Source organism: Aulonocara sp. 'chitande type north' Nkhata Bay, linkage group LG4 (genome assembly GCF_057382095.1).
Source record: "Aulonocara sp. 'chitande type north' Nkhata Bay isolate Kocher_YH1m ecotype deep benthic linkage group LG4, A_spYH_male_GT1.1, whole genome shotgun sequence".
In the NCBI taxonomy this organism is placed as follows: domain Eukaryota; kingdom Metazoa; phylum Chordata; class Actinopteri; order Cichliformes; family Cichlidae; genus Aulonocara; species Aulonocara sp. 'chitande type north' Nkhata Bay.
In genome coordinates, this window is record NC_141347.1 from 21682816 (window position 1) to 21702119 (window position 19304).

Sequence of the window (19304 nt, forward strand, 5' to 3'; positions counted from 1 at the left end):
AGCAACATAATGGCGAATTAGAGGTCAGCAAATAAAAGCGTTCGAACGTCCTTATGCCAGTCTTTATTACTGAATTAGAATTATTACAAATAAAAAACAACTTAAAAGAAAACTTGGAACGAGCTCACTTCAGTTTTCGTAAAATATGAAGGTCGAAGGGTAAAGGTTGCAGGTTGGACTGTTGTACTAGTTAGCTACAGTAGGGGGCGGCAGGGAGCCGACTATGATAACTTAAGTTGGAATGCAAAAGTCTTGAACCGCCCTTTTTTTCCTCAATATTTTGCTAGGAAAATGGGAAATTGTGCTTGAAAGTACTTGTACTCATCAGTACTTGGCATGACAACTTTTATTCTTTAATATAGTCTGAACTTTTTTAGGTAAGCTTTCTATCCAGTCTATTGTGATGAACCAAGATTTGAACCTGACTTGAACAAGAATTTCAAATTTGGATTCTATGCTATTCCAGACCTGTTGCCACAGATTTTTAGTGCAGTTCTCGTGTATTTCAGCATACCTCAACCTTTTTTACCTTCACTAAAAATAGCCTCTTGACAGTCACCCCTTCCACTGAGACCATTTCAGCAAAAAGTAGATGGGTCAGCTGAAGGGCCAGATGCATCTCTCAGGTCCTGTGTCAGCTCTTTACTGGATCCCCTTGCCCCCTCAATTTCTTAAGGACATGAGTTTCTGAATTCATCGGTGTGAAGTGGTCCTGGGCTGAAAAAACTAAATCAGGTCAACATTGGTCACATGATCACATGGCAGCGAAGACTTTCTTCCTCCTCCTCTCCTTTCTTGGTTGTACGGTTCCTGTCCACTAGGCCTCCCCACCACCTCAGACCTCTGACATTACCATCTTCCCTCCTCCTATCTGGTCAGGACTTGGCAGAGATCGTCTTGTTTGAAAGCGAATACGTCCCCTCATCTGGGCCAAACACCAAATTAGAGCCCTGTGTATCATCTTATGTATGACTCTAGCATCTGCACTGGTTTCTGTCTCTTTCTATCTGTCGCTGGGACAATCCGCAGACATGGTCAGTGCTCCTTGTGTTTTTGGTTGTTTTCTTCTTTAGAGGATAGTTAAAGCTGCACTTTTTGGACTGTCTTTGCCTCCTACATGTGTGCATGTGTGTGTGTGTGAGATGCTTTATCACTTTCTTTGACCTTTTGAATTTATAAGAGTGTATGAAGCACACTGAAATCTAGTAATGGCTACGCTTAGGAGAGCACGTGGAACACTGCGCTGGTGACCTTTTTTTTCCTATAACAAGACACCATCGTTTCAAGTTTTCTTAATTATTTTATTTGGATTTCTGAATTACAGATATGAAACAGAAACAGAGTGAAGCAGAAGCACATGGCCTGAATACAAAGGCAACAGATTGGAAGATCATGACAGATGACTCTTTTTGTGTTCCGCTAACTTAACACTGTTAAAGATTTGGAGGACGTTAAAGAAAATGAGGAAATGATCACAAACAGTTGCTCAAAAACATGACTGATGTCACCATATAATACAGTAACTAAAATGAATAATTTGTTTTGCTATGTAAATGTGTGCTACACTTTTAGTATAAAGTGATGTGGGTGTCTCCCACCACTGAAGTGTACATTCGAATGTACACATCTGGACACGTGTGGACATCAGCTTATGTTGTACACTGGCAGTGTGTTTATGACCTGACAAATAATCAAAAGGAGATGGTAACTGTAAAAATGAAAGTAACACTAAACACCCATGGGTTATCTAAATGTCATCAATTTGGGCGTGCACCAACTCCATTGTGGCTTTTCAGTCTCATCGCAAATTCCATGCTCCTCGCCACGGGCACATGGGGTTCCTGCCTTGCAAGCGAAGCAAGAAGCACAGGGGGAGGGTGCGTTCATGGCCCAAAGATAACCCCAGCCATCCCGTCCACCTCACTGCCTTCCTGGGATATAAGGCGGGCATGACCCACACGCTGAGAGAGGTGCACCGCACTGCCCTCAGTATGTAAACATTGATGGATGCAAGACTTTAGACAATCTGTTATCTATTTAGTATATAGCATGCATTATTTTAGAGATGTAAATAGAAATTGAAAGTTGAATAAAATCAAATGATACAGAAAGAATAAACTGGGCATTGCTCAGGCTGCATTCAAGCTGTTAGTGTTAAAAACTGAAAGCTGCTTTGATTTTGTGCTGAGGCTAAACTTAAAATGCATTCCTTCACGTCTCTTTTGTTTTGCATATTTTTACCTTTTTATCACCTTCTGTTTACTTGCTGCATGTTTCACTGACTTGAATCTGTCAGTTTTCCTAGCAGGATCTGCCTCCTTCTGTCTTCCACAGAGCAATCAAAGCGAGAAGAAGTTGAGGCGGTGACCATCATCGAGACTCCGCCTGTCATTGTGGTGGGTGTTGTGGGATACATCAAAACGATCCGTGGTTTGCGCTCCCTGAAAACCATCTTTGCTGAGCACCTGAGTGACGAGTGCAAGCGCAGATTTTATAAAAACTGGTACGCGTGTGTGATCATTTAAAGCTCTCCTGTGCATAGAAGTAATTGACCCGCACATACGGTCTTGTCACACTGTTGTTCCTTCAATATGTGCTGAGCTTTTCTGTGTTTCAGGTATAAGAGCAAGAAGAAGGCCTTCACTAAGTATGCTAAGAAGTGGCAGGACGAGACAGGCAAGAAGCAGCTTAACAAAGACTTCAATGCCATGAAGAAGTACTGTTCAGTCATCAGGGTTATTGTTCACTCACAGGTAGGTTCTAAAATCACCATCCTGCATCACATTAGCTCCGTTTTTAGTTTTCCATCTGATTTCATCGGCTAGTATAATCACTGATATTTATTTACTTGATCTCCTTCTGTTAAATCTCTCCCATGGAGGGGGCAGAGGTGTCAGAGTTATCCAACTGCCCACATGCAACAGAGACAAAAGCCTCCAAATCCCCAAACTCTTGGCTGTCGGTAGCTGGATGGCTTTGACTACAACGATCACCCTGTGGGGAGCACTGGAGGGCAGTTTCAAATAGCAGTTTATAAATAATTTTCACGGGGGATGAAGGCCACTCACAGAGTCTTTGCCTTTATGTTGGCAGCATGAAGCCAAAGATCAGCCAAGATTTCAGTTCTTAAAATCCTGCTAAGATCAAGCCTCCTCAGCTCATGAAAAAAAACATCAACATGCACATTTAAATATCAGAGTTGTTCCAAGTGACTGGTGTTACATCTGAGAGTTCAAACATGGCCACATGCTGAATAATAAATCTAATTATAGTAACTTGAAAGCAAGATGCTTTTCAGTATGCTTCTCAAGCTCTGCACTTAACAACATAGTTGTTTTAGACTTGGGAGCTGCTTCTGTTTGCAGCTTGCAGGCTTCCCTAATTACTTTCCATCTGCCTCCAGATGCGACTGTTGCCCTTAAGGCAGAAAAAAGCTCACGTCGTGGAGGTGCAGCTAAATGGGGGTACCATCTCGGACAAGGTGGACTGGGCGAAGGAGCACCTGGAGCAGGCTGTGCCCGTATCTGCCGTCTTCTACCAGGATGAGATGATTGATGTCATCGGTGTCACGAAAGGTCACGGCTTCAAAGGTAGGAAATGTGCTGTGGCAGCCCCAGGCGTTGAAAAGTTTAATGAGTAATAAACCGGAAGGTCCAACCATGACTTTTACGTCTTTGGGCTGATAGGCGTGACAAGCCGCTGGCACACAAAGAAACTCCCACGGAAGACTCACAAGGGTTTGAGGAAGGTAGCTTGTATTGGAGCCTGGCATCCTGCCCGTGTGGGCTACACTGAAGCTCGCGCTGGTCAGAAAGGCTATCATCACCGCACTGAGATCAACAAAAAGGTTTATAGCTTTAACAACTTACTATATTATATTTGCACACACCTAGTCAATGTTTGTTGGTTGCCTAAACATCTCTTTAAATAAGGAGTATTATGAATTATTATTATTAGTATGAGGGGTTTTCCATAATTGAAATCTTGATGTCCTCTTTTGTTTTTTCAGATCTACCGTATTGGTAGGGGTCTTCACATCCAGGATGGAAAAGTGATCCGGAACAATGCGTCTACTAACTATGACATCAGCCAGAAAACCATTACCCCCATAGTACTCCCAGCTTTGTGTTACAGTATCATATTGTGCATGAAAGTTTTCTCGTATCCAAAGTCGATATTTATAATGTATCAACAGTAATATAAAATGAAGAGTTTGCATCAGGTGAGATATTTTAACCTTTATTACTACATTTATGTCATAGGGAGGCTTTCCTCGCTATGGTGAAGTGAATAATGACTTTGTCATGGTGAAAGGCTGCATTATCGGGGCTAAAAAACGTGTCCTCACCCTTCGAAAGGTAGGGTGAGGAATTTAAAGTCTTCAGCTCTTACAGGTATCATTCGTGTAAGTGTAGTTTAACGTTTTTGGCTGCTCCTCCTCACAGTCTTTACTCACGCACACATCGCGCAAGTCCAAGGAAGGCATCGAGCTCAAGTTCATTGACACCACTTCCAAATTTGGCCATGGGCGCTTCCAGACAGCCCAGGAGAAGAGAGCATTTATGGTGAGTGTGAAAAAACAACCATAAAGAAAAAAACAACAACCAAAAAAACCCAACTGAATACCAGGAAGCAAAGATTTTGATCGAGTGAGGCAAAATAACAGCACAATATGATTCAAATGTTCAAACTATCCACTGATGACATAATAAAATCTGTAATTATCCTGCTGTGTTTTAACTCCCGACCTCTTGTTTACCTGCAGGGGCCTCTGAAGAAAGACACCCAAAAAACAATGCCAGGTCCTCTGCCAGAGGAGGCCTGAAAGTGTGGATTATAAACCCTACAAAACAATAAAATGTGTAAGTTATACTTGAATTTTGTGTTTTAACTGCATTTGTGTTTCTAATCAATAAGGAACACACGAGGAAAGTTTTCATCAAATTTTATTCTTTCCTGGATGGATGGACGGATGGATGATAGTTGGCTCAAACAGCATTCCCTTTTAAAAATACATCAATAACCCTTTAATTTTGTGCAGTTAGCAGTTGTCAGCATTGTAAAAAACATTTCTCTTGTCAGTAATGAACTTCACAGTAGGGGGCACTGCAGCATCATTCTCACAGTCAGGAGGTCACTGCTGAGCTCAGCGAGGCTTCAGGAGACGTTTGTCCTGCACTGGTAACAGAGAACCCACTCAAGCTGGGACCCAGCTGCAGCAGCCTCTGAATCCATTAGAGATTCAGGATAATAGCTGAACATCAGCAATTTTGCCTCAACATCTGAGGCATCAGCCGCGCCTACTCTGACAGGTACTCCTGAGACTCCATGGACGATTGCTGGGATGAGGAATGGATTGAGGAATGGTGGGATGCGGGTGGGTTGTCCAGTCCAGATGTCATGAGGGGCAGATAAAGATCATCCATGTTGGGCATGACAAACACTTTCTGTTCAGAGACAAAGGACAACACAACCATATTTAATTACTAATGCAATCATTAAACGTTACTGTCACAGACGCAGGAAATTTCTGCTCATGCTGATATCAATCTGTCAGAACATAAATGCATGAATTATTAATCGGAATCATCCCCGTGGGCAAACGGAAACACTGATGGACTGACCTGGAACTCACACTGCAGTTTTTTCTCAATCCACTCAGTTACATGAGTGAAGGTGACCTCCCTCTCCCCCAGCATGGGACGCACATGAAGGTCCAACCTGGGAGGCACCCGGAAACTGTACCTGAAAGAGAGCGGCTATCACCATGGTGTATAATGAGTAAAGAAACAAAACCTGCAGTTTGCACTGAATTTCTTGATGGTAATTAAATTCAGTGAAGTGGTAAGACAGCCAAGAGAATCAGCACCATATCCTATCAGTAGGAGGAGGAGGGATGTTGATGGCCAGCGTCCCAGAAAGCTCCAGGACCTCAACGCTCAGCATCAGGGGCATGTTGGAAACCTCAGATATCTTCTTTCTTATGTACTCATTCTCTGTGGCTTTCTGGAAGTATTTGGACTTTGCTATCTTGTCCACGAATCTCAAGATTTTCCTGCTTGTCCTGCCACCTGCGTGCCTGTAAAGGATAAAGACCAAGAACAGTCAATAGGGACTACCTCATAGTGATGAAATGTCATCACCATGCCTTCATATTTCTAGTTGGAAAAATTCTAAATAAGTTTTTAAGTTACCCGTCAGCCGCCATTACAGGACTCTTGTCTCCCACGCATCCGTGTAGCTCAGATGGAGGGACCTCCTCTTCATCAGATGACCCTGCGCTGGATGACTCTTCATCACTATCAGCCAGTATACACAGCTTCATCTTAGAGCTGAAAAAAACATAACAGTTCTAGTCATCATATCAACCTGCTCAGGTTAAAAACACATTTCTTCGCAAACACTGAAATGCTAAAGTGGGTCTCACCCCACTTTCTGGGTCTCTGGTACACTGTGAGCCTCATCCTCTCCCTCTTTACCCAGCTTACACAGGTTCATCTTTGTCTCTAGGGTCATCTGAAGGCAGCCGGTGTACACCAACTCCAGCTGTAGCCACAGACCTTGGGGATAAAGGTGTGGGGGAAAAAAGGAAGGGCTTAAAGCTTACAGCAGCTGAATTCTTAATTAGTTCAAAACCCTGAGTTTGGTTTAGTCTCTCTTCTTAATCCGTTTTGGCACGGTGTTGTGCAGAAGGGACATTAGACTGGCGGATGATAGCTTCGGCTAGTTATTGTTGGTCGACGATAGCTCGGGCTAAGAGGATTGCTAATCGCTTCAGCGGGAGACAATGGAAAGCTTTTAGGACGGCCATGACAAACCAAACTCAGTAATGAAACAATTGAGATCTTGGCCTGTACTCACAGCAGGAATGCGACTGAGAAAGAGATCTGGGTATACGCTGTTAAGTAACCAGTAAAGTCTGGCTACTCCTCGCATGCAGTTAAAATGCGTGTGTTAGAAAGTATTTGACAAAGGAAGCATATGAACACAACCATGGTGTACCTCTGGAGTCCAGCGTAGGTTTAGATGTGCTAAGGATGTGAGGTAGGCAGGTGCCCATGTCCAGATCAGCTAGAGTCAGCTCATTCATGAAGTACGGCAGCTACAATGAGACAAAGGGAGTCTTGGTGCATTCACGTCAGTAAAAGAAAGCTCTTAAAATATAGTCAGGCAAAAGCACAGCAGAAGTATTACAAGGCTGGCTAATTACCTCCATGAAATGAGCGAGCAGGGGAAACTATACTGTGTGAATATGTGTGTGACTGTGTAAGAGAAAAAAAACAGAAGGTCTGTGTCACAGAGGAGTGTATGCAATGAGCAATGGGATGCTGCAGGACCATCAGTGCTCCTCTAAGCACTCCCCACCCATTGCCCTGGGAGCCAGAGGGAGTGCATTATCAGCAGACTCACTCTCTCTCTCTCTCTCTCTCTCTCTCTCTCTCTCTCTCTCACACACACATACACACACACAACCCCATTCAGCTATCTTAGTGAGGACCTTCATTGACAGGTTTTCCTAGCCCCTTCCCCTAATCCTAACCATTAAAAATGAATGCCTAACCCTAACCCTTACCCTAAACCTAACCATAACCATAACCCAACTGTAACTCTGACACTAAAACCACATTTTGAGCCTCAAAAAGGCCTTCAAACATGTGAGGACCGGTGAGTGTGTCCTCACAAGTGACTGTTGGTTCTCACAAGTATAGTAGAATGCAGATTTTGGTCCTCACAAAGATAGCTAGACAGGAACACACCACACACACACACACAGAAAAGGAGAAAGGCAGCGTTTGTGCACTTAATGTCATGTATTTTGACCTCTGACCTGATGTTCAGGCTGTCCTACAGTTTATTTAGTTTCCATCTCTTTAAGAAGCCACATCATTAGTCACAGGGACACTGCTGATGCTGTGGTATCTGACTAAGCTCGAAAAATAAATAACATTTTCAGCTCCCCTATGCCAGCTGCTAACTTTTTGTGATCCATGAAAGGCAGCATAGAATGAGCAACACCCAACCTATTGGGGTGCACTTGTCCCCTTATAGAGCAGTAAACCACAGGCATAATGCATCACAGCAGTTCTGGTAGCATGCAGGGGCCAAATGTGATTTTTATGTTTCTCTTTCCTTTAGTTTGCTAAAAAACAAACAAAAAAACCCCACACCTAACCTACACACATTCTCATACACCATCACCTTGATCTTGCTGAGTTTCTTCTGGATTTTGTGCGCCACCTGATCGGCCCAGTATTTCTCCCAGAGAAAGTCCCAGAAGATTCTTCCCACCAGACAGTTAACCCAGGTGGGCTCACTCTCTGCAGAGCATTCCCCCGGCCCAGTACCTGCATCAGCCTCAGCTCCACCCTGACCTCCAGAACCATGCTCTTTGGCGTCAATCTGCAGGAAATATTTAAAAAAAAAAATGAGACATATATATTTCCACAAACATTTTTCAGGAGTAAAATGACCAAATAGGACTGAGAAACAAAATACGCACTTGCACTGTCATCTAAAATAAATACCACTCTCATTTTCTGTGGCACCTCCTCTAAACATCTGAACAGACTGTCCCTCTGTGGGGGTTCCAATCCCAAACCACCTAATTCAGCATTAGAAGCACAGACAAGTATGTTCCAGTCCCAATGAGTTACTATTTATAGTTTTCCAGCCAGATGATATCTGATATTGCTGAATACAAAAATTTGGTCCAGTCAGCAGGTGTATTTAGTTGAGCCAGCATTCTGGACAAGGCTCATGTGAGCACAGAGAACACTATAAAAGAAAAGTGGATATAAAGCAGCTCTGATCAGTGTGGGTTATTGTGACATGAGTTAAACAGGGCTAAGAAACACTGCTATATCTCCCCCCGATGGAAAAAAAAACTATTTAAATGGAACCTGAAAAACAGTGACGGGAAGTTTAAAGTTTACATCACTTCGAGAGATGCTTGATAGTCAATCTAAAGCTTGTTCACTGACCTTTTTGCAAGTCGTGGGGCTTCCCTTGTCACTGTGGCAGGGGCTGGGGGTGGGATTGCAACTTTCTGAGCCCATTAGCTGAGTCATGTAGGAGCTGTAGTCCAATAGGGTTCTTGCTTTCATTGCTCCTGGGAAATCAGGCAGCTCCTCTGTGCTTTCTTTAATGGTCTCTCCACTGCTTAGTGTTTCTGTGTGACACATTTGAAAGTAAAGAGTTGGTGAATCTAAAAATATTGCTGAAAGAATGATCGAATAAGGCAAATTTGGCATTGAGTAACTTGTAGTACATGTATTTTAAATGAAAGAGGTGACTTTTCCGGGCTACATATAGTATCGCAACCAGCTGAATTTCTCCATATCACTCAACCAAGTCGTCTTCTTACCTGTGTTTCCTTCATCTCTTACACTGGTCTGGGCTAAGGCTCTAGAGGCTGACACAAAATGCTGGAACCACTCCTCCTTCTCTCTTCCAGTGCGACCAAACAGGTAGAGGGTGACGGGAAACTGCTGGTGGGGATCTGTGTTTTTCTCTTCCCTTTCTTCTTCGGTTTCCTGCCCTTCAACCACGCTTTCCTCCCCTACCTCCCCCTCAGCCAGAGTGATGCAGATTGGGTACTTCCTGTTCCACACCCTCTTACGAGCCAAACCAGGAGGCACCAGAGACACCTGAAGTAAAAATGTTGAAAAGAAGGACCAACTATTCATTTCATTTCTGTTCCATCTGCATTTATACAACATGCTCTGAAAGCACTGCCAGTGAATGTGTGTTAACTTTACTCTGTTATCATACAGGGAGAGCTACTTTAGTTTGCCTCAGTGGGCAGGTGAGATAGCGGAGAGGTCCGGTTTATTAGTTTTGGTCATAACTGTTTCAGTGGGCGCAGCGAAATAAGAGCAAGGGGTTCAGGTGGTTCTAATGTCCCTCTGAAAGGCAGGCTTGCTTTCTCACAAATGAACTGACCTTACAGTTAGCCAGCTGGTAAGTGCGTGAACGCAGAAAAACGGCTTTGTGGGGTGTCTCGTCGAAAGAAGCCCACCGGGCGATGTTGGCACGTGGGTATGCTAGTTGCAGCCGGCTGCCTTCCAGTGTAACATAGACAGAGTGTGTGATGGAGGGGTGGAAAGTCTCAGGGTCATAGCTGTGGGTCTCATTCATCCAGCCCTGAAAGTGAGTAATAAGAACATTTAATCCAAAAGGACAGGATTCAAGCAGAAACCTCTGCAGCCACAAACCATTTTATGTTTTCTTGGTAAAACTAAAGTACATCTACAAATACAAATATTTGTATTTGTATTGAGGCTGCATTTAACCAAGAGTTAACATTTAAGCATTAAATACGGCTAGGGAGGCAAAGATTGTACTGTGGCAAATTAGATCCACAGCAAGTGGTGCAAACTGTGACAAACAGCTCAGCAGGAGGGGAAACACGAGCCCGGGCACAATACAACTCTCACTTAACACCCTCTTAAGGCCCTCTATCCTGATACAATTTGTCTTTTTTAAAATCTTTTTAAGTATCACTGTTCTAGTCAGACTGACACAGAAGTACTTTGAGAAAGCTATTATCAGACTGCACCTCTCTTTCATGGATAATAATCGGTCCTCAGGGGCTACTTTTAAAACAGCAATTACCTAAAAACGATTCCATTAAGCACCATTCAAAGCACTATCTTTCTTTGATGCTATCTAATGCCCGCTGATCTTTGATATTTTGATCTCTCATCCTGCAAAACAAACATTTGAGCATTTCCATGTAGCCAAATTAGCAAAAGAGGAAACAGAAAAGGAGTGGCTGCAGAGGTTATTTTGCATACAGAGGCAGATCGGAGTGTGCGTAATCACAACAATGGCTCTTTAAACGGCAACATGTTTGTGATGGAAATGCTGTAATAATCTTTATCATATTAATGGTTGCAAATGAACACAAAGCAGAATTAAAGCAGGTGGAAAGCTATTAAAACAGATTCATTGTGGCGATACAAACTTTGACCTGCACAATTTCATTTAGAGGGAAAACAACAGTCCTCCTGGGTATCTGTCGTCTTGTTCTGCCACAGTTTGACTGCATACGGATTTAGAGGTAACATTTAGATTAGTCTTCTTCTATGCTCATGTATAGAGTAATTTTTAAAACTAATTTATTACCTGTAGGTTGTGTAGATTTGCGAGCTCTCCGTCCAGTGGATTGTCATTCACGGCACTGAGTTTGCTATGTAAGACCCAGTTCCTTTTGGCGGCTGAGCGCTGTGGGGCAAACATGAACACCAGTACCAAGCCCAGCATAAAGCCACATGCAACCCCCACTGACAGACCTGTCACGTAGGGAGGAAGAGGCAGGACAAAGAAACCATAAGCTAGAAGGCCCACAGGAAAGAGCCAGTAAAGAGGCAAAGATGAACCCGGCACTGTCACTTGACACTGAGGGTAAGTTCTAGGATGTGTCTCTCTGGAGCTGTTCTGGCGCTCCACCACCTGAATCATATCCCCATAGGTGCAGATTTCCAAATGTTTGTCTCTGCTGAGGGTGTGCCGTTCTGGGGAGATGGAGGATTTTGTTAATGAATCCTTTTGGAGTCGTCTGACGGCAGTGTCACACACCCCTTTGTGCTCACCGTCAGTCCTCCTCCGACACCTGAGGCCTGCTTCGTCGCTGCTTCCATCTCTTCCACCAATGCTGTGGGAGGCTGGTGATTCTCCTGCACCAGAAGTCCTCCCCTGCTTGGGGCTTCCAGAGCTTTCATCCCCCATAATCTTACTCAGCATGCTCAGTGGGTCCTGCATGGCCTCCGAGAACTTCCGCCGCGTGTCCTCCAGCTCGGCGATAAGGGAACTGCCCCGTGGCTCCGTGGGAGACATGCTGCCCGTGGAGGGAGGTGAAACCCAGGCGTCGTTCTCACCCATTCCTCCTGTTTCAGGTCTGGCCTCCAGTATCTTTGGATATGTAAGCTGCTTAAAAGGATGCAAATGTAGCTTGGAGTCAGACTTGGAGAGATTGACCTCGGGCTCTACACGGCGGGAGATCTCTGTGCTGAGAGACTTGACCAGACTGAGGAGGGGCTTGCTTCTTAAAGAGCTGCTTTCCCTTGGCTCCAGATCCGTGGAGGAAGATTTCACTAGGTTGGTGGTGACAGGCAGACCTGCTGATGATTCTGATAGATCAGTTAACGAGCCTGGGGAAGAGGGGGAGTGAGGCAGGAAGAGAGGCTGGGAGCGTTGCCCTTGGCTAAGGTCCAGATTGATCCACAAATTGGGTTCAGGCCGGCTCTCCCTGCTTTCTGGTTTGTCTTTGGAAAAGGTCACAGAAGGACCCTCCTCATGGCGGTCCAGACTGAAGATCAGCTTGCTGTCCTCCATGATGGTTGTTAATGAGGAGCTAAGATGAGGATGTGGTCAAAAAGATGGAGTTGTACCCCTCCGAGACACGAATGCATGAGAGACTGTAACTGCATGGACAACTGGAAAATCCTTCTCAGGGTGGGTGCAGTCCATTGTGTTGGACCCTGAAAAAAACAGTGAAAATATAGTTTTAAATCCACTACTTTGACCTGCCCTTTATTTCCTTTCTCTCTGTTCCACTCTTCCAAACCTTTGAAAGTTTCTTTCCCCTTTCTCTTGTCACTTGTTTTTTCTCTCAGTCCTTTCTGCACCTTCTCCTTCGTCTTTAACTACACCTCTGCGGGCATAAAGGGAACTCGGCTTCACTTTGTGCTGTCAGTTCACATAATGTCTGAGTCTAGTAATGTGGAGAGGGTGGACGAGCGGTTTGTTTCTGGAAAGGAGTTATCAGCACAGAGTGTCAGCTAATCCCAAATTAGATGCAGTGTTCCACTCTATTTGAGACATCAGTAATGCTTTTAAGATGCTCTGAAAGATACCCAACACAATAACAGCCCTCTACAATAGAGCTATTTTTTTCCAACCACTGCCCAGTTTGCCTTAAAAGCACAACAATAAAACACTCCTTTCATAAGCTAGAGCTCTAAATGCACAACAATCTTTAACCTCCTAGGACCTGGCGTCCACATATGTGGACATAACATTTTGGGTTATTTAGACTAAAATACTCAATTTTGCTCTACATGGGCCTGATATCCACTTACATTGTACTGCTACTGTTTTATCAACATTTTAAATGAATATCCTCAGATGTGGCTCTTATTTTCTTAAAAACAAAAGTAAGGTAAAAAAAAAAAAATCTGGTAATTCTTTGTTTTTACATTCATCGGGCCCCAATATGCCCAAATATCAAAGAGAAATTAAAAATGCATGTCGTGGAAGAGTTCGGGTCTTAGGAGGTTAAAAACCCTTTAAATCAATCACGAGTCATGCAAGGAAATAAGAAGCAAAATTTGAACAACATGATTAGTAATTGGTTCTGTGTGTTATAAATGATCTTGATGAAACCAATTTTCAGGGCCTGAAAAAGAAACCGGTTAACTTGCTTTGGGTGCCACCAAATCTCTCTGTGTCTCTGCATGACGCTCATACGGCGAGATATTAATTTTAGCACCAAGCTGCTGGGCTGCTTGTCAAATCTAATTAACCAAAAGTGCTGCTCTTTGAGTGCTTAAGCTGCCCTAGACAGTACTGCATTACCCTAATCAATTTCCACTTGCAAGTCAATTTGGATCAGTTCGTGCTGACAGGGGGAGGAAAACCTCCGCTGCTCAGTGGAATATAGAGTCAGCAGGGAGTTGGCAGCTTTCCAGGCAGGACTGTGGATGCAATTTTGCACAAGTAAGAGTGAGGAGGTGTAACCCTCAGAGGACTGGAGACAAAGATACAGGCAAGCCTAGACCTCGTGTTCTTGGTTTGTCGTTTGGGAGTGGAAAGTGGAGCAGATATTCCTCTGGAAAAAAATATGAAGGATTAGAAGCTAAAATTAGAATCTACACACCAACATTTTTTCTGTCACAGGAAAGAAATAATGAGCAGAAAAAAAGAACTAAAAACACAGTTCAAAGGAAACAAGCTCATTTTGTAAGAGAAAGTAAAATGCAAAGAAACCGAGACAGCAATAAATCCTTTGTTATAACAGTTTAGTAGCTTGTTAAGAAAATAATAGAGAAATGATAACTGAAAATGCAGTTCTTGGCATTAAAAAGCTGTCAACAGCTGGGCGACTCCCAGCCTTTCAGTGTGAAGGCTTAACCGTGACAAACTATCAGACCTGAAAACTTTCTATAAATGTGCTTTTTTTTAAATGTCACAAGCTAAAAGATCTTATACTCACGCACAAGGACACTGATGGAAAAAGTCACACACTGAACTCTAAGAATGCACATGTCGTATTTCATAGGTCTGTAAGTTCAGACTCTGTCTTCAGGTTAAGCTTCTGTATTGCACACGTCATTTATACCTGCCCATACACTCAGAACACGTTTGGTCAATTCAACCATCGTCCTATATTCTCTGTAAATATTAACCACATCATTTAGTTTAAATTTAGGAGCATATTGCCTACTTGTGCGTATTTAGTATTTGCACTGTTCTTCATGTTGAAGCAAAATGTTTTGTTTTATTTGCACTATGTGTTCACTGGGGTCTCCGAGATTTGCAGTTCCATCTCTCTGCACACTTGCATACAGCTGAGATGACAAAGTTCACGTTTGACACTGAAAGCGATATCAAATGATGTGCATTTGATATATTCTTCCAGCATATTCTTCCAATCAGCAGACAGCAACATATGAGTCAGAATGGATTGAGGGAATAATGATGGCACCAGCAGAGAGTCCCACTTTTATCCCTGACGTCAACACGGTTTTGAATTCTGCCAAAGTGTCATGTCTCCCCTGCTCTGTCCTCCTCTTGGCCTTTTTATCCTGGATTAAGTGGGGGGAATCGGATAAAGAGGAGACAAAATAATATTTCAAATGTTATTTTTTTCTGAGAAAGATTTAATTCATTAAAATAAATAGATTTAACTGTTACCTGGGATCATTTGAGGACTGGCCCTAGAGGCTGGCATCACGCACCTTTATTTCCATGCCATCCCTGTGCCTCTTAATCTTGCCCTCAAACAACCATTTGACCACGGTGACACATTTGGCACTGGGTGGTGTTTGTTTGGGTATCACAGGGTAAGTATCAGTGGACTTGAACTGAAGCAGGTTATTAAGATAATACTTCAGGGGCTTAAAGAGTCTGTTGGAGCACATCCTCCCTCAAAACTTTTTTGTTTTTTAGCTTTTAAACCGTTCCCCGCTGATAAGTAGAGCTATTTCAAAACACACCAAATTCACCAGAGCATGATGAGGACGAGAAAATCAGTGTCTCAAGACAAAATCCTACAACTCTGATTTTTTGGTAGTAAAAGAATCTATTCTATTGCACTGACAGAGATTTTTCCCAAACAAAAGAAAAACAGCAATGCGTTAGTACTTACCTAAACGTGCCATGACTGACCATCTGCCCCTCTAATATATCAGTGGCAGAGGTTGGGTGAGGTCCAGAGTAATTTATTGCGCTTCCAGCGCAGGCTGCAGTGATCGGTCTGGATGTGCTGCAGAGTGCGTGCTCTGCACACGGGGATTCACGCCACCCAGCCAACCACCTACCGCAGGAACGCTCACCCAACTTCATTCACATCACCTTCGCTGGGGAAACCATCCAAACTCCCGAGAACAAATGACTGGCGTTTAAACGCGCAGTTCAGCTTTGAGAGACAAGCAAGCCAGCGGCGGTGCCACGACTTGACATCGCCACTTCCGCCCGCTTCGGGAGGCGTCAAGCCGAAACAGAATAATGTGATTATTGGTGTCCTGGCTGCAGAGTGGACCAAACTGTAATCCAGATTAGATCTCAGAGGCCAACAGTTGGCGGAGTGACGACTCCTCTCTGCTCTGCCCCACAGCGTGAAAACAGAGCCTGAGCTCAACCCTCCTCTCCGCAGTCCCCGCTGTACGCAGACTTATGTAATTGCGCGACCTGGAAAATTCACGCCGGGATTAATGTTCAAAAGACTGTTTTTATGGCAATCCAGCTAACATTGAAGCCCCGCTTTCATCTGTGCGTGCAAACAGGAAACTTTTCATGACTCCCTTCTAATTAATTTACTAATTACTTAATTGACTTAAATCATTAACATTGTTTTTTTAAAGCTCCATATTAATGATTTGCATCATTGGGTTTGTGCTTGTGTGACTTAAAGGAATATACATTTAGAAAGAGAAGGATTAAACGGGAGGCAATAACCTGATTTCCCGCGACTGCTTTTAGGTTGCCAGCTGTATTTGTGCTCGACGGTTGTATTGTTTTTATTATTATTATTATTATTATTATTATTTGTGCTTCAGATATCAGTTATTGCATAAACCTTTGGGTCCTGTGCTGAAACATGCAAACAAACAAAGGGTGGGTGCTAGCTTAATATAGTTTTTCGGGTAATCCACTGACAATCATTAATTATAAGTAACTGGGGTCTTAAAGGCTTGAAGTGTTGAGGCACGGACCGCCTATAAAACAACAGTGTTGCGACATGGTGCATCAGTCCTAAATTTAGTGTCTGCTGCCACCTGTTGGGAAAACAGCAGAACTCATTATTTGCTCACTTAACCTCCTACGACCCAAACGTTTTCATGGCATGCATTTTTCATTTCTATTTGGGCTGATTGGGACCTGATGAATGTCAAAAGAAAGAATTAATTTATTTTATTTTTATTTTTTTTACCTGATTTTTGTTTCTGAGAAAAATGAGATCCACATATGAGGACATTTGCTTTAAATTTTGATAGGACAGTGGCAGAACAATGTCCTCACGAGTGGAGATCAGGCCCCTGTAGAGCAAAATTTTGTATTTTGATCTGGATAACCCAAAATCTGATGTCCACATATGTGGACGCCAGGTCCCAGGAGGTTAAAGCAGCGTTGTTGAATGAACATTGTGTCTAAGAAAATTCTTGTGCCCTGAGTGATTTACTTCTCTGTTACAATTCAGCTACAACTGAGCAAGTATGATCAAATGTCAAATTCACTTTAGGAACATAACATCATCTGGTTCGATAGGATAAAGTAAAATGGGAGGCAGAGCCTTCAGCTTTCAGGTTCCTCTTTTATGGAGCAACTCCCAGTTCGTATTTGGGAGAGAGACACTCTCTTTACTTTAAAAATTAGGATTAAAACTTTCCATTTTGATAAAGCTTATAGTTATGGCTGGATTAGATGACCTTGAATCTTCCCTCAGTTATGCTGCAATAGGCCTCTGGGAGCTTCCAGTGATGCACTTTTCATTTCTTCTTCAGTCACTTTCTCTGAGTTGGTGTTAACACACCATTCTGCATTTAATCATTAGTTATTATAATTTTTCTGGCTCTCTTCCACGTTGTGACTTTTGTCCTCCCTTATCTGACCCTCAACCAGTCTCAGTAAATGGCCGACCCTCCCTGTGCCTGGTTCTGCTGGAGTTTTCTTTCCATAAAAAACGTGTTTGTCCTTCGCACTGTAACCAAACACTTGCTCACAGAGGGCCATGGGGTCTTTTAAGTATAAAGCACCTTGAGGCGATTGTTGTTGTGATTTGGGGTTATATAAATAAAACTAAACCGAATCTTCATCAGCTCTATCTTCTTACTTCCCCCCTTAAGGGATAGCTGCATGCACTCTCACCTTTACTTATTATCTTATGAATTCTGATGCTTTTCATGTCAAAGTCTGACAGCTCAGAGTACTGGACAGATATCTGACTGATATTTCAATATTGTATTTTGAACGTCTGACAGAAGAAGAAAAACAAAGTACATGATGATTTGTGGTGGTGCAGAGCTAAATGGTTGTCTGCATGCATCTTGTATGCAGACCTCCCCTGCAGGGTCTGAAGGGAAATCTAAATACAGTGTGTCCACGGCTCAGAAAAAGCCTCTTTTATCATCAAAAAGCCACTGTTGGATTTAGTAACGAGGTGCAGCATCAGCTCTGGGTCTGAAAAGCATGGATGCAGCATGCTGGCTGGCCTTACTGCATATGTATTTGTAGCGATGTACTTCACAGCACATATATATTTGGCAAGGGAATGTTTAAATGAACATAAAACGGGGTGTAGTAAGGTTTGCAGCAAACTTTGCTGAACCGACTCTCTGTGAGAATCTCTGTGGGTCTTTTCTCAGCAGTGTGCACTCACAGCAGTTTTCATGTAGTTCATTTTTTAAAACTCCTCTGTATCAGATCCATACACCTGATATTGAAATGTCTATCAAAATGCAGCTGTTAACATGACTGTGTTTGTGTGTCAGACTTTATTAAGTGTCAGCAGCCTCAGTCTGGAGAAGAAAAAGACAAAAATGCACAAATTTACACACAAATTCAAATTTCGTTGTTTTTTTTCTACCATTGCACAGCTCAGCTCTTCCACAGATTTCAGGTTCATATGGTGGAATAGTTTGTAATACTATTGTATTACCACTCCTCTAGTTAAATCTAGTTCATTCACACAGAAAACCATACTGATTATTCTGCAGCTACTTAACATATTTGCTTAGTTCAAATTAAAATTACAGCTAGAGGCAAAGAGAGTACTGTAGTTACAAAAATTGCAGGTGTAAGGCTTTTCTTCCACATGTGTGGTCTGCAAACATCACAAGGGTCCATTTGTTTTCCTGAATGGTACCTCATTTGTATTTTCAGGCGACTGCTTTGCAGAAAAAAGTCTGCCACACTCTCCACAGTGGTACGTTTCTCCCCAGATTGGGTCCTCACACGCACAGTGAGATTATCTCTGCGGTGAAGTGTTTTGCCACTTTCTTGGCACACTAATGTGTGTGTGCGTGTTTTTTTATGAATCTGGAGTCCATGCATCCGGTAAGAAGTCTTACCACCAACATCGCAAAAATGCTTTGTGAGTATTTTACTTGTATGTTTTTATTTGTTTCGTTATAGCAGCGGTGTAGCTTTCTGGTACTATGTACGTCGACTGTGTGTGCATGTGTGTAGCACCATCCATAGTTAGTTATAAAGCTTCCACTCGATACGCCTAGAAAAACAATTTAAAGAACTGAACCAGATTTCTGGTGTCGCAGACTTTCCCCCTCATCATTAGAGTTGATTAACTTCTGCTTCATGCAGTACTTCTGTGATTGTTTTCTCCTGCTGTTCGAGGATCTCCTTTGCTGCGTACAGCTGCTGGTGAACAAATGACCACGGCTGAAACGTCATGCCGTCCTTGTCTCAGGTGGGAGATAAGATGCAAAAACACAGACAACAACAACTGAACTGTCATTTGGTGTATAGGCACCATCGATAGTCAGGACCTGTTTCCCGACTTGAAGGCACAGGTAAGCAATTCTCTAATCCACTGGGGTAAATCCTAATATACAGCCAGTGAATTC

The 19304-nt window shown here is 43.0% G+C and overlaps 2 protein-coding genes across 3 annotated transcripts; one reads left to right on the forward strand and one right to left on the reverse strand.

Moving 5' to 3' along the window:
• The first annotated feature begins 880 nt into the window (after positions 1 to 880).
• Positions 881 to 4871, forward strand: LOC147332509 (large ribosomal subunit protein uL3-like). 2 transcript variants are annotated; one of them, XM_086290612.1, is made up of 10 exons: positions 918 to 1034; positions 1797 to 1989; positions 2335 to 2503; positions 2618 to 2753; positions 3404 to 3590; positions 3687 to 3847; positions 4010 to 4111; positions 4263 to 4358; positions 4446 to 4565; positions 4766 to 4871. In XM_086290612.1, the coding sequence occupies exons 1-10, from the start codon at positions 969 to 971 to the stop codon at positions 4823 to 4825; spliced, it is 1290 nt and encodes a 429-aa protein (XP_086146738.1). In that variant the 5' UTR covers positions 918 to 968; the 3' UTR covers positions 4826 to 4871. The 2 variants fall into 2 exon arrangements, with proteins under 2 accessions (XP_086146739.1, XP_086146738.1); XM_086290613.1 differs by lacking the exon at positions 1797 to 1989 and having other exon boundaries at positions 881 to 1034.
• A 63-nt stretch (positions 4872 to 4934) lies between these two features.
• Positions 4935 to 15885, reverse strand: LOC147332510 (testis-expressed protein 2-like). The gene is made up of 12 exons (XM_086289102.1): positions 15371 to 15885; positions 11128 to 12482; positions 9943 to 10143; positions 9365 to 9647; positions 8982 to 9169; positions 8200 to 8400; positions 7003 to 7102; positions 6428 to 6560; positions 6195 to 6332; positions 5870 to 6079; positions 5625 to 5745; positions 4935 to 5447 (listed from the first exon to the last, which is right to left on the reverse strand). The coding sequence occupies exons 2-12, from the start codon at positions 12334 to 12336 to the stop codon at positions 5301 to 5303; spliced, it is 2931 nt and encodes a 976-aa protein (XP_086145228.1). The 5' UTR covers positions 12337 to 12482; positions 15371 to 15885; the 3' UTR covers positions 4935 to 5300.
• Between the last annotated feature and the right edge of the window lie 3419 nt (positions 15886 to 19304).